The sequence below is a fragment of the Stomoxys calcitrans genome, chromosome 2 (genome assembly GCF_963082655.1).
Source record: "Stomoxys calcitrans chromosome 2, idStoCalc2.1, whole genome shotgun sequence".
Classification (NCBI taxonomy): Eukaryota; Metazoa; Arthropoda; class Insecta; order Diptera; family Muscidae; genus Stomoxys; species Stomoxys calcitrans.
Window position 1 is genome coordinate 62624892 of NC_081553.1, and position 16180 is coordinate 62641071.

The following is a 16180-nucleotide window of genomic DNA, read 5'->3' on the forward strand; positions in this document are numbered from 1 at the left end:
GGAATCTAGTGAGCCATTGCAAGTGGCCAATTATGGTTTGGGTGGTCACTATGAACCACATTTGGACCATTATACCGTAAGTGAGTGAGTATGTGGGTGTACAAGGGTATAGATAGGTTATGTAGTTGTGTACTTGTATGTGTTAGTAATGAAACGGAAGTACTGCGTTGTGCCAAGAAGAGCAGGCACAGAGCATTGTGAGTTTGGGTAATGTGGTTAGTTGATGAGAGAGTTGTTGTTTGTGAGTGTTGTCAACTTTGCAATTTGTGTGTGAGAAATTTATGTTTGCACGGGGAAACACGGTTACCATAGAAGAAGTTTGAAAAGGTCAATATGGGGAAACAGCATTAAATGAATTTGTTTTAGAAGGTTTATAAATTATTTTCTAAAAATTTGCAAATTGTTAAAAAAAATCATTTTATTTAACATAACAACAAGCAAGAAGGCATTAAGTTCGGCCGGGCCGAACTTTGCATACCCACCACCAAGGATATAACATTAACCGCCTTTCGTCATAATAATGCGGTAGAAAATGTGTCATTTATGAACCCATGGCAGCTTTATCTATCCCCACCATATTCAAGAAGGCTATGTAAGGGTCTAACAGAACCCATTATACTCACATTCATCGGGAGATCGGTATATGTATATGGCAGCTATATCCATATATAGACCGATCTGAACCATTTTGAATACGAAAGTCGTGGAGCCTAACACAGCCCACTTAATCAAATTTCAGCGAAATCGAGCAATAAACGTGCTCGGTATATATGACAGCTATATCCAAATATAGCCCGATCTTGACCATATTCGGTAGGAATGTTGAGGGGCCTAACGCAATTCATGTGCCTACAATTGGTTAATATATTCATAAGGGCCTAAACAGTGAGTTGCTTTAGGCCCTTAAACAACTTTCTGCAATTTGGCGCAGGTCGGTCCAGATTTGGATATAGCTGCAATATAGACCGATCTCTCGATTTAAGGTTTTGGGCCCATAAAAGGTGCATTTATTGTCCGATGTCGCCGAAATTTGAGACAGTGAGTTACTTTAGGCCCTTCGGCCTTCCGTGCTTCCCTCTTCAATTTGATCCAGATCGGTCCTGATTTGGATATAAGTGCCATATAGACCGATCTCCCGATTTAAGGTTTTAGACCCATAAAAGGCGCATTTATTGTCCGATGTTGCCAAAATTTGTGACTGTGAGTCACGTTAGGCCCCTCGACATACTTCTGCAATATGGCACAGATCGTTCCAGATTTGGATATAGCTGTGACATAGACCGAGTTCTCGATTTAAGGTTTTGGGCCCATAAAAGGCGCATGTATTGCCCGATGTCGTCGAAATTTGTGACAGTGAGTTGTGTTAGGCCCTTCAATATTTTTCATCAATTTGGCCCAGATCGGTCCAGATTTGGATATAGCTGCCATATAGACCGATCTCTCAATTTAAGGTCCCATGGGCCCATAAAAGGCGCATTTATTGTCCGATGTCGCCGAAATTTGGAACTGTGAATTACGTTAGGCCCCTCGACATACTTCTGCAATATGTCACAGATCGGTCCAGATTTGGATATAGCTGCCATATAGACCGATCTCTCAATTTATGGTTTTGGGCGCATTTATTGTCCGATTTTGCCGAAATCTGGGACTGTGAGTTACGTTAGGCCCCTCAACATATTTCTTCAATTTGGCTCAGATCGGTCCAGATTTGGATATAGCTGCCATATAGACCGATCTCTCGATCTAAGGCTTTGGGCTTATAAAAGGCGCATTTATTGCCCGCTTTCGCCGAAATTTGTGACAGTGAGTAACGTAAGGCCCTTCGACACCCCTCTTCAATTTGGCTCAGATCGGTCCAGATTTGGATATAGCAGCCATATAGACCGATTTTTCGATTTGTGGTTTTGGACCCATAAAAAGCGCATTTATTTTCCGATTTCGCCGAAATTCAGGACATTGAGTTGTGTTAGGCCCTTCGACAGCCCTCTTCAATTTGGCCCAGATCACGATTGCGGTCGAACGCGTAAAGCTGGCGGCTTAAAATTTTCCACAGTTGCTAAATATTGATGTAGGTCATTAGCGGTTGCAAATAAACTATATCGTTTCAGATTTAGATATAGCTCCCATATAAACCGATCGCCCGATTTGACTTCTTGAGCCCTTGCAAGCCGCGATTTTATCTGATTTGGCTGAAATTTTATGTCACTGTGCCAAGTACGGTCCATATCGGTCTATAAACGGATCTAGCTCCCATATTTTAGAAGAATCGATGGTGGTGGGTTCCCAAGATTCGGGTTCTCGAACTTAGCACGCTTTTACTTGTTTTAATTTTCTGTACAAGTAAAATGTTTTAAAAAATGTTGTTTAAGAATTTTTTCTGGCATTGTTAACACTGGTCCCCGGATGTGTTCGAAAGTACATTCGTTGTTAGGCCGGCCAATGCGGTCGAGTAGTAACAGCTATTAATGCACAAATATGTGTCAAGTGATGTTGCGAAGAGGAAAATGGTTGAATGGGAAAAAATCGAATATCTCAGGGGCATGGAAGAATGGGTCGTTATAAAAAAATATTAATTTATTAACCAACCGCCAGCAAGCATAAAATAGGAACAATTTTATTTATACCCTTAAAGTTGGTATTAAAAATTTTTCAAAATTTTTTTTTTTTTAATTTTTTACCCATTTCATATCATTCGCATACTAATTTCCATCTCTTCCTATACCTTTTCTATGACTGTATCCATGTGTGTTGCTGTATTGGCCATATCCTGCTGATGATGTCGATTATGTGCCAATATCATCCTGTCCCGTTGCTTTCGATGGTTGTGTCGGCATTGGTGATGGTGATGTTGATGATGTTTTTAGTCTGTCACGGCTGAGCAAAGCAATCGCATGTCTACCTCCATTTTCTATGTAAGTACTTTAAAACCTCCTCAAAAAGAGTTAAAAGAGGCGACCATATCACATCACTCATGACTATGTTATAAATCTAGGCTATCTGCTTGTAAATGGACAGCTCAGTCACACAATAGATATCCATATTCGTTGGAAAGAGAGAAAACAATCTGCTAAGCCATTGTATTAGAGTGCTAAAAAGAGTTCTTATCAGAGGTGAACAGTGGTCTGAAAGAGGATTTTGGAAAACAAAGGCGCCCTTTGGCGATATTAAAGAAAAGTTCATGGGTAATTGATTTTCATGAAAAATGTTTATGCGTATAAGGTAAGGAGCCACACACTGATCCAATCCTTAGACCTGTACCGGGTTGACCAGGTCCTTATAAACAGGATTAGCCACACACTGATCCAATCCTTAACCCAGTACCGGATTGACCAGGTCCTGGTTTAGACTCATGCCAAGGAATAGGTAGATAATTCGTGGTGCCCATGGCATAAGTATAAGGGACAGGTTGGCACAGGGCAGGTCACAGAGGGGTCTTTCGTCACCGCTCCCAAGTGTATCCACCATAAATGGTCTACTACGGATACTAACTAAAATGGGTTTTGAACCCGTCTTTTACGCAAACGATTTTATAATACCTTTAAGAGGTAGGAGTCCGGATCTGTTATACAATAGAACCGAAAGTGTCGTGGAGAGGTCATACTAATAGGCCTGACTCAGTGGTCTGAACGTGAACCCGGGAGAGAATGAGATTTACCTGTTCACGAAGGAGACATAAGTGGGCCAACTTGAGCCACCATGTTTCCTCAACAGAACGATTTCGATATCCGACACAGTCGAGTAGGAGTGGTCTTGGATGGGAAACAGAGCTGAAAGTGTCAAATTAAGAAGCGTCTTCAGAAGGCTCGTAATGGGGCCTAAATCCGAGAGTATTACACTGGCTTTACAGGGATGTGATTAGACCAATACTAACTTACGCCTCAGTAGTTTGGTGGTTCAGGGAACGTGTCGTCTCTCTTATAAGCAGGCCGACGACGAACGCATCTACAAGGACATGTGCTAGACATACGACTAATAGACATACAGATTAAGTGAAAGCCAGCCACTGCGGCTATGGGACTTAAGACGATGGGTCATACCATCGAGGTGACGACAGGAACCCTGGATAGACTGGGAGAGGTTTCGGATCGGATTTCAGAGATGACACTTGGGGCCAAGTGCAAGGCACTGCTGTCATAAACCCTAGATGGACTGGGAGAGGTTTCGTATCGAATTCCTGAAATGTGACTTCGTGTTAAGTGCGAGACACTGCTGCCAGCTGCTCTTTCGTGAATTAACGATTCCCTGCTACATACTGCACCGATGACTCAAAAGGGAGAGACAGAGTTGGACAGAAGGTCTTTATGGAGTACCCAGAGACTGAAATTTGTTTGCGACTGTCAAATCATAATACGTTCTTGCAGGCGGAGATTCGGGCAATCACGGAATGCGTGAGGTGCTGGAGTACTAGGGTGAGTATGTCAAGTATGAACGTCATCAACAGCCAGGAAGGTTAGGGAGACAGAGTTGGACAGAGGGTCTTTATGGAGTGCCCAGAGACTGAAATCTGTTTGCGACTGTTAAATCATAATACGGTCTTGCAGGCGGAGATTCGGCCAATCACGGAATGCGTGAGGTGCTGGACTACTAGGGTGAGTATGTCAAGTATGAACATCATCAACAGCCAAGAAGGTGAGGCCACAAAGAGTATAAGAAGGAGATAAATGCCTTCTCTGAGTATGAGACGATCTGCATCATTTGAGTAAGGGGGAACGGACGAGTTAACTGTGGGGCCAGAGGCATGACATCGGCAAACTTAGTGAATATGAAACCTTTTGATGCGACGCAGTCCGAGTTTAGGGCGTTGGCGATGAACGGGCATGTAACTCAGTGGAGCAATGAAACAATCGGTAGGACGACGAGAATCCTATAGGGGGATTCGGATAAGAAGAGAACGAGGCTACTATTGAGAAACGGAAGTAAAGAGTTCAGTATAGCCTTCGGCATCTTAACGGGTCACATAGGACTACAGGCGGACCTATGCAATATTGATGCGGCATGTGAGTAAAACGACTAGACGTTGGACCACTTCCTATGCCAATGCCCACTTTTCGCAGCTAACAGCCTGATACCGGACTTAAAGCATCTTGGACACATGGCGTGGTGGAGGATTAAGGATTTTGCGAAAAACACAGAATTCCTGATCTAGGTCCTTCAAGGTTACTTTACGTATTTAAGTGCGCACAACAAGTCAATTGCTCTGGCTTAGGTAACACATTGAAATATTAATCTGTGACCCCATAAAGTGCATATATTCTTCAACGTCTCCATCCGCCCGTCCCTCTGTCTGTTGAAATCACGACGGAGGTCGAACGCGTAAAGCTTGCATCTAAAAATTTTGCACAGATACTTCTCATTGATGCAGGTCGTTTGGGATTGCAACTGGGCCATATCGGTTCAGACTTGGAAATAGCTCTCATTAAACTGATCTCCCGATTTGACTTCTTAAGCCCCTGGAAGGCGCAATTTTTGTCCGATGTGGCTGAAATTTCGCATTTCTTGTTCTGTTGTAACTTCCAATAACTGTGCTTAGTATCGTTCAAATCAGTCTATAGCTTAATATAGCTCCCATATTCACCGACCTGCCGATTCAAATTCCTGAGCCCCTGGAAGGCGCAATTTTTGTCCGATGTGGCTGAAATTTAGCATAAATTGTTCTGTTATGACTTTCAATAACTGTACCAAGTACGGTCCAAATCGGTCTATAACCTGATATAGCCCCCATATAAACCGATCTCCCGATTTGACTTCTTGAGCCTTTACAAGCCGCAATTTTTGTCCCGATTTGACTTCTTGAGCCTTTACAAGCCGCAATTTTTGTCCGATTTGGCTGACAATTTGCATGTAGTATTCTGTTACGACTTCCAATAACTGCGCCAAATACGGTCCAAATCAGTCTATAATCTGTTATAGATCCCATATAAACCGATCTCCTGATTTGACTTCTTGAGCCCCTGGAAGCCGCAATTTTTGTCCGATATGGATGTGCCAAGTACGGTCCCAATCGGTCTATAACAAGATATAGTTCACATATTTTTACAGAATCCATGGTTGTGGGTTCCCAAGACTCGGCCCGATCGAACTTAACTCGCTTTTACTTTTTATTCCCTCCACTATAAGATGAGTGTATACTAATTTCGTCATTCTGTTTGTAACACCTCGACATATTCGTCGTAGACCCCATAAAGTATATATTTTTGATCGTCATGACATTTTAAGTCAATCTAGCCATGTCCGTCCGTCCGTCCGACTGTCTGTCGAAATCACGCTAACTTTCGAAGGAGTAAAGCTAGCCGCTTGAACTTTTGCTCAAATACATCTTGTTACTGTAGGTCAGTTGGGATTGCAAATGGGCTATATCGGTCCACGTTTTGATATAGCTGGCATATAAACCGATCTGGGGTCTTGACTTCTTGAGCGACTAGAGGGAGCAATTCCTATCCGCTTTGGCTGAAATTTTGCATGAGGTATTTTGTTGTGACTTTTAACAGATGTGCTAAGTATAGTTCAAATCGGTCCATATCCTGGTATAGCTGCCATATAAACCGATCTGGGGTCTTGACTTCTTGAGCCTCTAGAGGGAGCAATTCCTATCCGCTTTGGCCGAAATATTGCATGACGTGTTTTGTTATGACTTTCAACAACTGCTAAGAATAGTTCCAATCGGTCCACGCTTTGATATAGCTGCCATGTAAACCGATATGGGATCTTGACTTCTTGAGCCTCTAAATGGCGCAAGTATTATCCGATTTGGCTGAAATTTTGTACAACGGCTTTTTCCATGACCTTTAACGTACGTATCGAATACGGGAGTAATCTACTTATTTTACTTCTTCAGCCCCTAAAGTGCGCAATTCTTACTAGATTTGGCTGAAATTTTACACATTGGCTTTTACTATGGTTTTCAATATTCAATTCAGTTATGGTCCGAAATGAACCATAACTGGATATTGCTCCAATAACATAGGAATTCTTTTCTTTTATCCTTTGTTTGCCTAAAAAGATATTCGGGGAAAGAGCGCGACAAATGCGACCCATGGTGAAGTGTATATAAGATTCGGCCCGGCCAAACTAAGCACGCTCTTACTTGTTTTTATACCCTCCACCATAGGATGGACTAATTTCGTCATTCTGTTTGTAACTACTCGAAATATTAGTCTGAGACCCCATAAAGTATATATATTCTTGATCGTCGCGACATTTTATGTCGATCTAGCCATGTCCGTCCGTCTGTCCGTCGAAAGCGCGCTAACTTCCATTGGAGTAGAGCTAGCCGCTTGAAATTTTGCACAAATTCTTCTTATTAGTGTAGGTCGGTTGGTATTGTAAATGGGCCATATCGGTCCATGCTTTGAAATAGCTGCCATATAAACCGATCTTGGGTCTTGACTTCTTGAGCCTTCAGAGTGCGCAATTCTTATCCGATTGGAATGAAATTTTGCACGACGTGTTTTGTTATGATATCCAACAACTGTGAGAAATATGGTTCAAATCGGTTCATAACCTGATATAGCTGTCATATAAACAAATCTGGGGCCTTGACTTCTTGAGCTTCTAGAGGGCGCAATTCCTATCCGATTTGGCTGAAATTTTGCATGACGTATTTTATTCTTACTTTCAACAACTGTATTAAATAAGGTTAAATCGGTTAATAACCTGATATAGGTGCCATGTAAACCGATCTGGGAGCTTGACTTCTTGAGCCTCTAGGGGACGCAATTATTATCTGATTTGCCTGAAATTTGGTACGACGGATCCTCTCATGACCATCAATATACGTGTTTATTATGGTCTGAATCCGTCTATAGCCCGATACAGCTCCCATATAAATCTATCTCTCTATTTTACTTCTTGAGGCCCCAACGGACGCAATTCTTATTCGAATTGGCTGACATTTTACACAGGTCTCCAATATATAATTTAATTGTGGTCCAAATCGGACCATATCTTGATATCGCCCTAATAGCAGAGCAAATCTTTTCTTATATCATTTTTTGTCTAAGAAGAGATGTCGGGAAAAGAACTCGACAAATGCGATCCATGGTGGAGGATATATAAGATTCGGCCCGGCCGAACTTAGCATGCTTTTACTTGTTTTTTTTTTTAATTTAAGCAATAAAACAAAGTCAATTATATTAGGTGTGATCTCACAGATGTTGGGAACAATGTAGACGAGCCGTAGGCTCGAAATGGGACCTGCATTCGAGGATAGTTCACTGGATCTACAGGTGCGTGAATTGACCAATACTTACTTATGCAACATAAGTGCAACATAAGGACCATACAACAGGTTCAGAGGTCATGTTGTCTTGGCATAGGCGGAGCGATGAGGACTACGCCCACTAGGGCACTGAAGACAATTCTAGATATCCGACCCACTGACATACAGGTTAAGTGTGAGGCACCTACTGTGGCTACGAGGCTTAAGGCGATGGGAGAATGGATTGAGGATGGGAGCAGCTCAAACCATCGCGGTATAATCAAAGCGAAAATTGGAAATCTGGAAGGAAGGGAAGAGGGTTTCGATCTGAGATTAACCTTGAGGTCGAGTGCATGGCACTGCTGCCAGCGGCACACTCTTGGATTGACGGAACCCTAGTATTGTCATCTGGAGAATCATGTTACGCGGATGGATCAAAGCTAGAGGACAGAGTGGGCCTGGGGTCTACATTGAGAACCCAGGGACTGAGAGCACGGAATGCGTGAGGTGGTGTAGTGCTAACGCGATGACCTAGATCCAGACCCAGGACGTAAGAAGACGAGCCTATTACTGAAAGGAAGTAAGAATGAGGTCAGTATAGCTATTGGTATCATAACGGGACACATAGGACTACTCCCCACAACAAGGGGAGTGGTATTGAAAACAACGAAGGATTTTGTAAGTAGAAGGGATTCCTAACTTAAAATGTTATTTTTAGAGGTTACTTTATAGTTTTTAGAGCGCACAACAAGCCGATTACTTGCTTAGGTGCATGTCCATAGTGGCATGTGGCGGATTAATATATGCACCCTCTTTTCAACCTAACCTATTGGGCCAAGACTTTAAATCGAGAGATCAGTCTATATGACAGCTATATCCAAATCTGAACCGATCTGAGCCAAATTCAAGATGGATGTCGAAGAGCCTAACGCAACTCACTGTCCCATATTTCAGCACAATCGGATAATAAATGTGGCCTTTATGGGCCTAAGACCCTAAATCGGCGGATCGGTCTATATGGGGGATATATGTAGATATAGTCCGATATAGCCCATCTTCAAACTTAACTCGCTAATGGACAAAAAACAACCTGTGCAAAGTTTCTGCTCAATATCTCTATTTTTAAAGACTGTAGCGTGATTTCAATAAACAGGTGGACAGACGGACGGACATGGCTAGATCGTCTTAGATTTTTACGCTGATCAAGAATATATATACTTTATCGGGACGGAATTGGATATTTCGATGTGTTGCAAACGGAATGACAAAATTAATATACCCCAATCCTTCGGTGGTGGGTATAAAAAGTCCGAGAGGGGAACCGCAGTGCGACACCTCTTGGGGAAAGTTCTAATAAGGTTTTAATCCTGTTCTCACCAGGATTGGGATCCAGCTGTTCAACGTCATTTGCGGTCAAGGTAACCTCTGCGCCAAGGTGACCTCCAGGCTATATGAGAGCTTTATTCAAATATGATCAAATCTGGACTACATTTGCCAGGAATGTGTAGGTGTCTTGAAATATCTTACTGCTGCCATTTTCGTCTCAATCGGTTGAAAAACTGCTTTTTTATGGGCTCAATACTTTATTTCGAGAGATCGGTCTGTTGGGCAGCTATATCCATGGTCCGATCTGGATCACATTTGATATGAATGAGAATGGGGTCTGCCAGTACTCACTATGCCAAACTTGATCGAAAGAGGGGAGGTAAATGGATCTTTTATGACCTAATATACCCTATATCGGGCGGTCAAGCGGTCGGGCGGTCAAGCAGTTGTGCGATCAGGCAGTCCGGCGGTCAAGCGGTCGGTCGGTCAGGCAGCCAGGCGATCAGGCAGTCGGACGGTCAGGCAGTCGGACGGTCAGGCAGTCGGATGATCATGGGCGGTCAGACGGTCGGTCTTTATGGCAGCTTTATCGAAATATATTCCGATTTAGAATACTTCTCACAGGAGTGGATAGGGATCTACCAGAACTCACTGTGTAATTTCAAATGTTTCACTGTGTCATGCCATACCTCATAGAAACCTATAAAACACCGCATCGCTAGCCCTTGAGAGGCCGCCAGCACTCTATGTGCAAATATTTTCATAAATCATTGTAAATGTTCGTTTAGAAATGTTCGCATTCACCACCAACATAGACCATTGCTAACATTTCCTACCAATCCCCTCGGGGGTATGGTGTTCCCATTTTTGTATTCTTGCAGCTATCGGATGTGGAGCAGGGTGGCGCAACAGCGTTTCCCTATTTGAAAATCGCCATAAGGCCAACCAAAGGCACCGTATTGTTCTGGTACAATTTACATCGTTCACTGGATGGTGACTACAGGACTAGGCATGCAGGTTGTCCAGTTCTCAAAGGTTCCAAGTGGAGTAAGTATAGTAAACGGATGGATGAATGATGATTCCATTCAAACAAACAAAGGATGCTTGTGCTCAAACTCTTTTAATGACATTTCCTTATTTCCTCGCAGTTGGCAATGTTTGGACACATGATCGCAAGCAAGATGTTGTACGCCCCTGTCTGTTGTATCGAGACCATGAAAGCTCTCAGCCATATGAGTTTGTTAAATGAAATTTGCTTCAAGCGCCATAGAATGAAAGGAGATGAGGAAACATTTGAGGTCATTGTGATAAATTCATCAAGCTCATACACAAAGATAATTGGTTGTTAATTTTTCCTTTTTTTTTTTTGAAAGTGATAGTGATAAACCTCTAAGATTAAGTAGATTATAAAAAGTTCCATGAATCTGACACACTTGTGCTTTATGATTATGAGAGAGTTGACTTGAAAATATAATTTAAAAAAAAATATATAAATTTCTAAGACTTTTTTCGAAAGGCATTCTGTACACCAAAACCAAAAACATAATTTTTACTCAAACAACAATATTAATGACATTAGGTATTCATTATTTACAATGGCATGGCTATGCAAATCAAATAAATCCACCAAAGATACCGCAATCACATTCCATGTTTTGTGTCTTCCAAGACCAAGCCAAATTATGTTTATTACAGCCATGGCAAATTTCATTATTTTCTTAGTTGAGCTCATAACTCATTACTGCCACTTGCCGGTTTAATGACTTCAAATCAAGTAACGAACAATCTGAAGACAAGACAAGCCGTCTAGTGAATCGCCAAATAAGCAAAAATTACAGTCAGACAAATAATCGAGGTGTTGATGGTGGTGGTGGTGTGAAGTCATTTTCTCAATTCCATTGAGGTGGTCAACACTTGGATTGTATTACATCGTTGGGAGTTCATAACAAATTAAGTTTTGATTAGACCATGATGGCTGGAAGATAGCTTAGAAACTAATTTATGGTGTTGCAGGCTATGGTTAATCAAAAATACTATGGTAACCCATAACAAAGGTCAACTAGATTGGATGGTAAGTAAGAGTTGCTAGGCAAATAATTTTCTGCTACCTACAATTGGGTGGTACCAAATGCTTTAGAGATTTATTAATTTTCATTATATCATTATTTTGAAAATTAGTATCGCTTCAACAGATGGCTGATGAGGAAGTAGAAAATTGTGCCAAGTTAATTAATAATTGAGCGTATAAAATGGTATAAGAGCCCAAATCTTAATTCAAAATTTATCTTGAGGGTTTATTTGCAGGAAAGACCTTCAAACACCAAATGAAATAGATTAGAGAACATTAATGACTGTGTAAAAACTCAAAATAAACAAAAACTAAAAATTGTAGTTTGTGATATAAGCAAATAGGTATTTAATTCACCAATGTAACACCTAACGACTATGCCTATCATGGCACATTTAGGATGGGTTCGCTTGGGTTCGAATCCTGGCAAAGCATCTGAGCAGCTATCTGCAAATCTTGATCGATCTAGGCCGAACTGAAGAAAGATGTCGAGGGGCTTAACTTAACTCACTGTCCCAAATTTCGGCAAAATCGAATAATAAACGTGGCTTTTGTGGGCCCAAAAGCTTAAATCGAGAGATCGGTCTATATGACAGCTATATTCAAATCTGAACCAATCAGGGCCAAATTGAAAAGGGATGTCGAAGGGCCTAACATAACCCAATGTTCCAAATATCGGCGAATCGGACTATAAATGCGCCTTTTATGGGCCCAAAAGCTTAAATCGAGAGATCGGTCTATATGACAGCTATATCCAAAGACTGAAGCGATTTGTACCATATTACAGAAGAATGTCGAGAGAGTAAACCAAACTCACTGTCCCAAATTTCGGCGAAATCGGATAATAAATGAGCCTTTTATGAGCCCAAAACTTTAAATCGAGAGATCGGTCCATATGGCAGCTATATCCAAATCTTGATCGATCTAGGTCAAATTGCAGAAAGTTGTCGAAGAGTCTACCGAAACCCACTGTCCTAAATTTGGGCGAAATCGGACAAAAAATGCTCTTTTTATGGGTCCAAGACCCTAATCGAGTGATCAGCCTATATGGCAGATGTATCCAAACTGGGCCAAATTGAAGAAGGATGTCATAGGGCATAACACAACCCACTGTCCCAAATTTGGGCGAAAACGGACAATAAATGCGCCTTTTTTGTGAGATCGGTCTATACGACAGCTATATTCAAATCTGAACCGATTTGTACCACATTGCAGAAGAAGAATGTCGAGAGACTTAACCGAAACTCACTGTTCCAAATTTGGACAAAATCGGACAATTAATGCGTCTTTAATAGGCGCAAGACCTTAAATGGAGAAAGGGTCTATATGGCAGCTATATGCAAATCTGGACCGATCTGGGCCAAATTGAAGAAGGATATCGACTGGACTAACATAACTCACTGTCCCAAATTTCAGCAAAATCGGATAGTAAATATGGCTTTAATGGGCCTAAGACCCTTAATCGGCGGATCGGTCTATATGGGGGCTATATCAAGATATAGTCCGATATAGCACATCTTGGAACTTGCCCTGCTTATGAACAAAAAAAAACCTGTGAAAAGTTTCAGCTCAATGTCTCCATTTTAAAAAACTATAGCGTGATTTCAGCAACAGACGGACGGGCATGGCTAGATGGTCTACGATTTTTACGCTGGTCTAGAAAATTTCGATGTGTTCCAAACGGAATGACAAAATTAATATACTCCCATCCTTCGGTGGTGGATATATCAAGGACCAAGTAAAAACGTACTAATTTCGGCCGGAATGAATCTTGGGAGACCACCACCATAGATTCTGTTAAAAATTTCCTCATATGAACTTAGTTAAAGGACATATATGTATAAATATATGTATATATACCAAATTTAATATTCTAGAGGCCGTATGAGACTTAACGGGACATCGGTATATATGCGAGCTCTATCAGGCTATTGACCAATTTGAAGCATACTTGGCGCGGTTGTTGGAAATCGTAACAGAACACTACGTGCGAACACAAAATCCGATAACAATTGCGATTTCCAATAAAATCGGGCGATATATATATTTATGAAAGCTATATCTTAACCTGGGCCGGTTTCTATGAAATTAAGCAGTAATGTCGAGAGTCACAAGAAAATCCTTCCTGCCAAATTTCGAGAGAATCGGTTAAAAAATTAGCACTTTATTGCAATATATCTCAAAATAGGACGAACATATATATGGGAGCTATACCTAAATCTGAACCAATTTTGAGGAAACTCCTCAGATACTAAATTTTGGCGTGATGGGTCTATATGAGCTTGATGTGACTCTAGAAGTTAAAATCGGGCGATAATATATGTATATATATGGGAGATATATCTAAATCAGAACCAATTTCCATGTCAAGAGAAAATCCTTCCTGCCAAATTTCGGAAGAATCGGTTAACAAATGACCATTTTATTGCAATATTACTGCAAGTCGGACGAACATATATATGGGAGCTATATACAAATCTGAACCGATTTTTTCAATTTCAATAGGCTTCGTCTCTAGGCCGAAAAACATGCCTGTACCAAATTCTAAGACGATCGGAAGAAAACTGCGATCTGTGCTTTGTATACAAATTAACATGGACAGACGGGCAGACGGACATGGCTAAATCGAATCAGAAAGTGATTGTGAGTCTGCCCGTCTCCTTCTTAGCTTTGCAAACAAATGTACCACAGTGGTGGTGTAGGGTATACCAATTAGTACGTTTTCTTCCACATGTCGTATTTTTGTCAAGACTGCGATAATGTTTGTCAAATTGCTTAATTTTGGCAGTCCCCGTTCCCTGTAGGAGAAAATGAGCTATTTTTTACTATTTTGATCTCTTTGGTACCAAAATGTAAGAATTTTGGATGGATCATTTAGTCCCCCATCATAAATTTCCTTCTTTACCTACATGCCCAATTTCAGACTTCTAGAAAGTACCAATTGCTACCAACATGTTGGAGTTGTGAATAGAGTATTTGGCCACCCATCATATTTGTGCTAGTTGTACCTGCATGCCAAATTTCAGACCTCTAGATCCATCTAAACAGAAAGTACCAAATGGTACCAAACCTCTACCTCCATCTGGAAAGAAAGTACCAATTGCGTTTTTTTCTTTCCCCTCTCATCCCTTTTCACCAGATATCTTTCATGTCAAATTTCAAAATTCTGTCTCGATCCATCCGCTTTGTACAAAGTTTACCACTTTTGTACCTCTTTGTTACTTTTTTTAGTACCTAAATGCACGAATTTCCAAAAACTCTTATTGTCACCTAACTAAGGTTACTGTAGTGTACCTAAGTTACAAAATTCAGAGTTCAAGACAGCAGAGCCCAAACTACCGCAGGCGATGCTAAGGGCAGAGTAGTGACTGGACGCGGCTTACAACTTGTGATGCAGAAGACGGAATTGCTAATTCTGACAAAAAACAAGTAAGAGCGTGCAAAGTTCGGCCGGGCCGAATCTTATATACCCTCCACCATGGATCGCATTTGTCGAGTTCTAGAATAATGAATAAGAACTATTATGCTATTGGAGCTATATCAAGTTATAGTCCGATTCGGACCATAAATGAATGCTGAACATTGTAGAAGTCATTGTGTAATATTTCAGTTAATTCGGATAAGAATTGCGCCTTGTAGGGGCTCAATCAAACTCGGGAGATCGGTTTATATGGGAGCTGTATCAAGCTGTTGATTGATTCAGACCATATTAGACACGTTTGTTGAAGGTCTTGAGAGAAATCGTCGTACAAAATTTCTGCCAAATCGGATGAGAATTGCGCCCTCCAGAGGCTCAAGAAGTCAAGTCCCAAGATCGATTTATATGGCAGCTATATCAAAACATCAACCGATTTGAACCATACTTAGCGCAGTTGTTGAAGGTGATACCAAAACACAAGTGCGAAATTTTAGTCAAATCAGACTAATCAGCTAGATCGACTTAAATGACATGACAATCAAGAATATATATATTTTATGGGATCTCAGATGCATATTTCGAGGTGTTACAAACAATGACGAAATTACAATACCCCCATCCTATGGTGTAGGGTATAAAAAGGGAAGGTTCCTATGTGATCGCCATATCATCCACATAGACATTTAAGTATGAACGCTCAGGGTTAAAAATTGCAGTTGCTCCGATCCTTCTTCACCCTTGGGTATCACAATAGGCCAAACTGACCTTCGAAACAATAAAACCAAAATCTAAACCTTGCGTATCCCCCACCCTGTGGAAAATGGGCATAAAACCGAAAGAATAGTCTAAGTTACCCCTTGGCCCTTTTGATAGCTCAAAGGCAGCTACTCAGGCAAGGCCATAATCGTTTGTGTCAGTTCACATATCGATTCTTTGATATGCTGTAGACAAAATGACAACATCAACTACTGTTTGCTTACATATTTCTCTGGGTATAAATATTCCCATATTTTTCTTGAAGGTTTCTTGAAAATAACTCACGTTTTTAGTAAAAATTTGACTTTTAGGTCAGGTGCGCAATTATTTTCCATTTGACCCTCACAGAAATTTTTTTTGGCATATCATTCGCATTTATTAGAAACATCACACTCACCCGTGTAAACTATCATGC

At 41.0% G+C, this 16180-nt stretch overlaps 1 protein-coding gene across 1 annotated transcript in view; it reads left to right on the forward strand.

Annotated features, from left to right (window-relative positions):
- LOC106095442 (uncharacterized) overlaps positions 1–16180 on the forward strand; it is a 101976-nt gene that overhangs the window by 60434 nt on the left and 25362 nt on the right. Inside the window, exons 7-9 of the mRNA XM_059361470.1 lie at positions 2865–2912; positions 10405–10570; positions 10672–10763. Coding sequence (XP_059217453.1) covers positions 2865–2912; positions 10405–10570; positions 10672–10763 — 306 coding nt within the window. The remainder of the gene's footprint in view (positions 1–2864; positions 2913–10404; positions 10571–10671; positions 10764–16180) is intronic.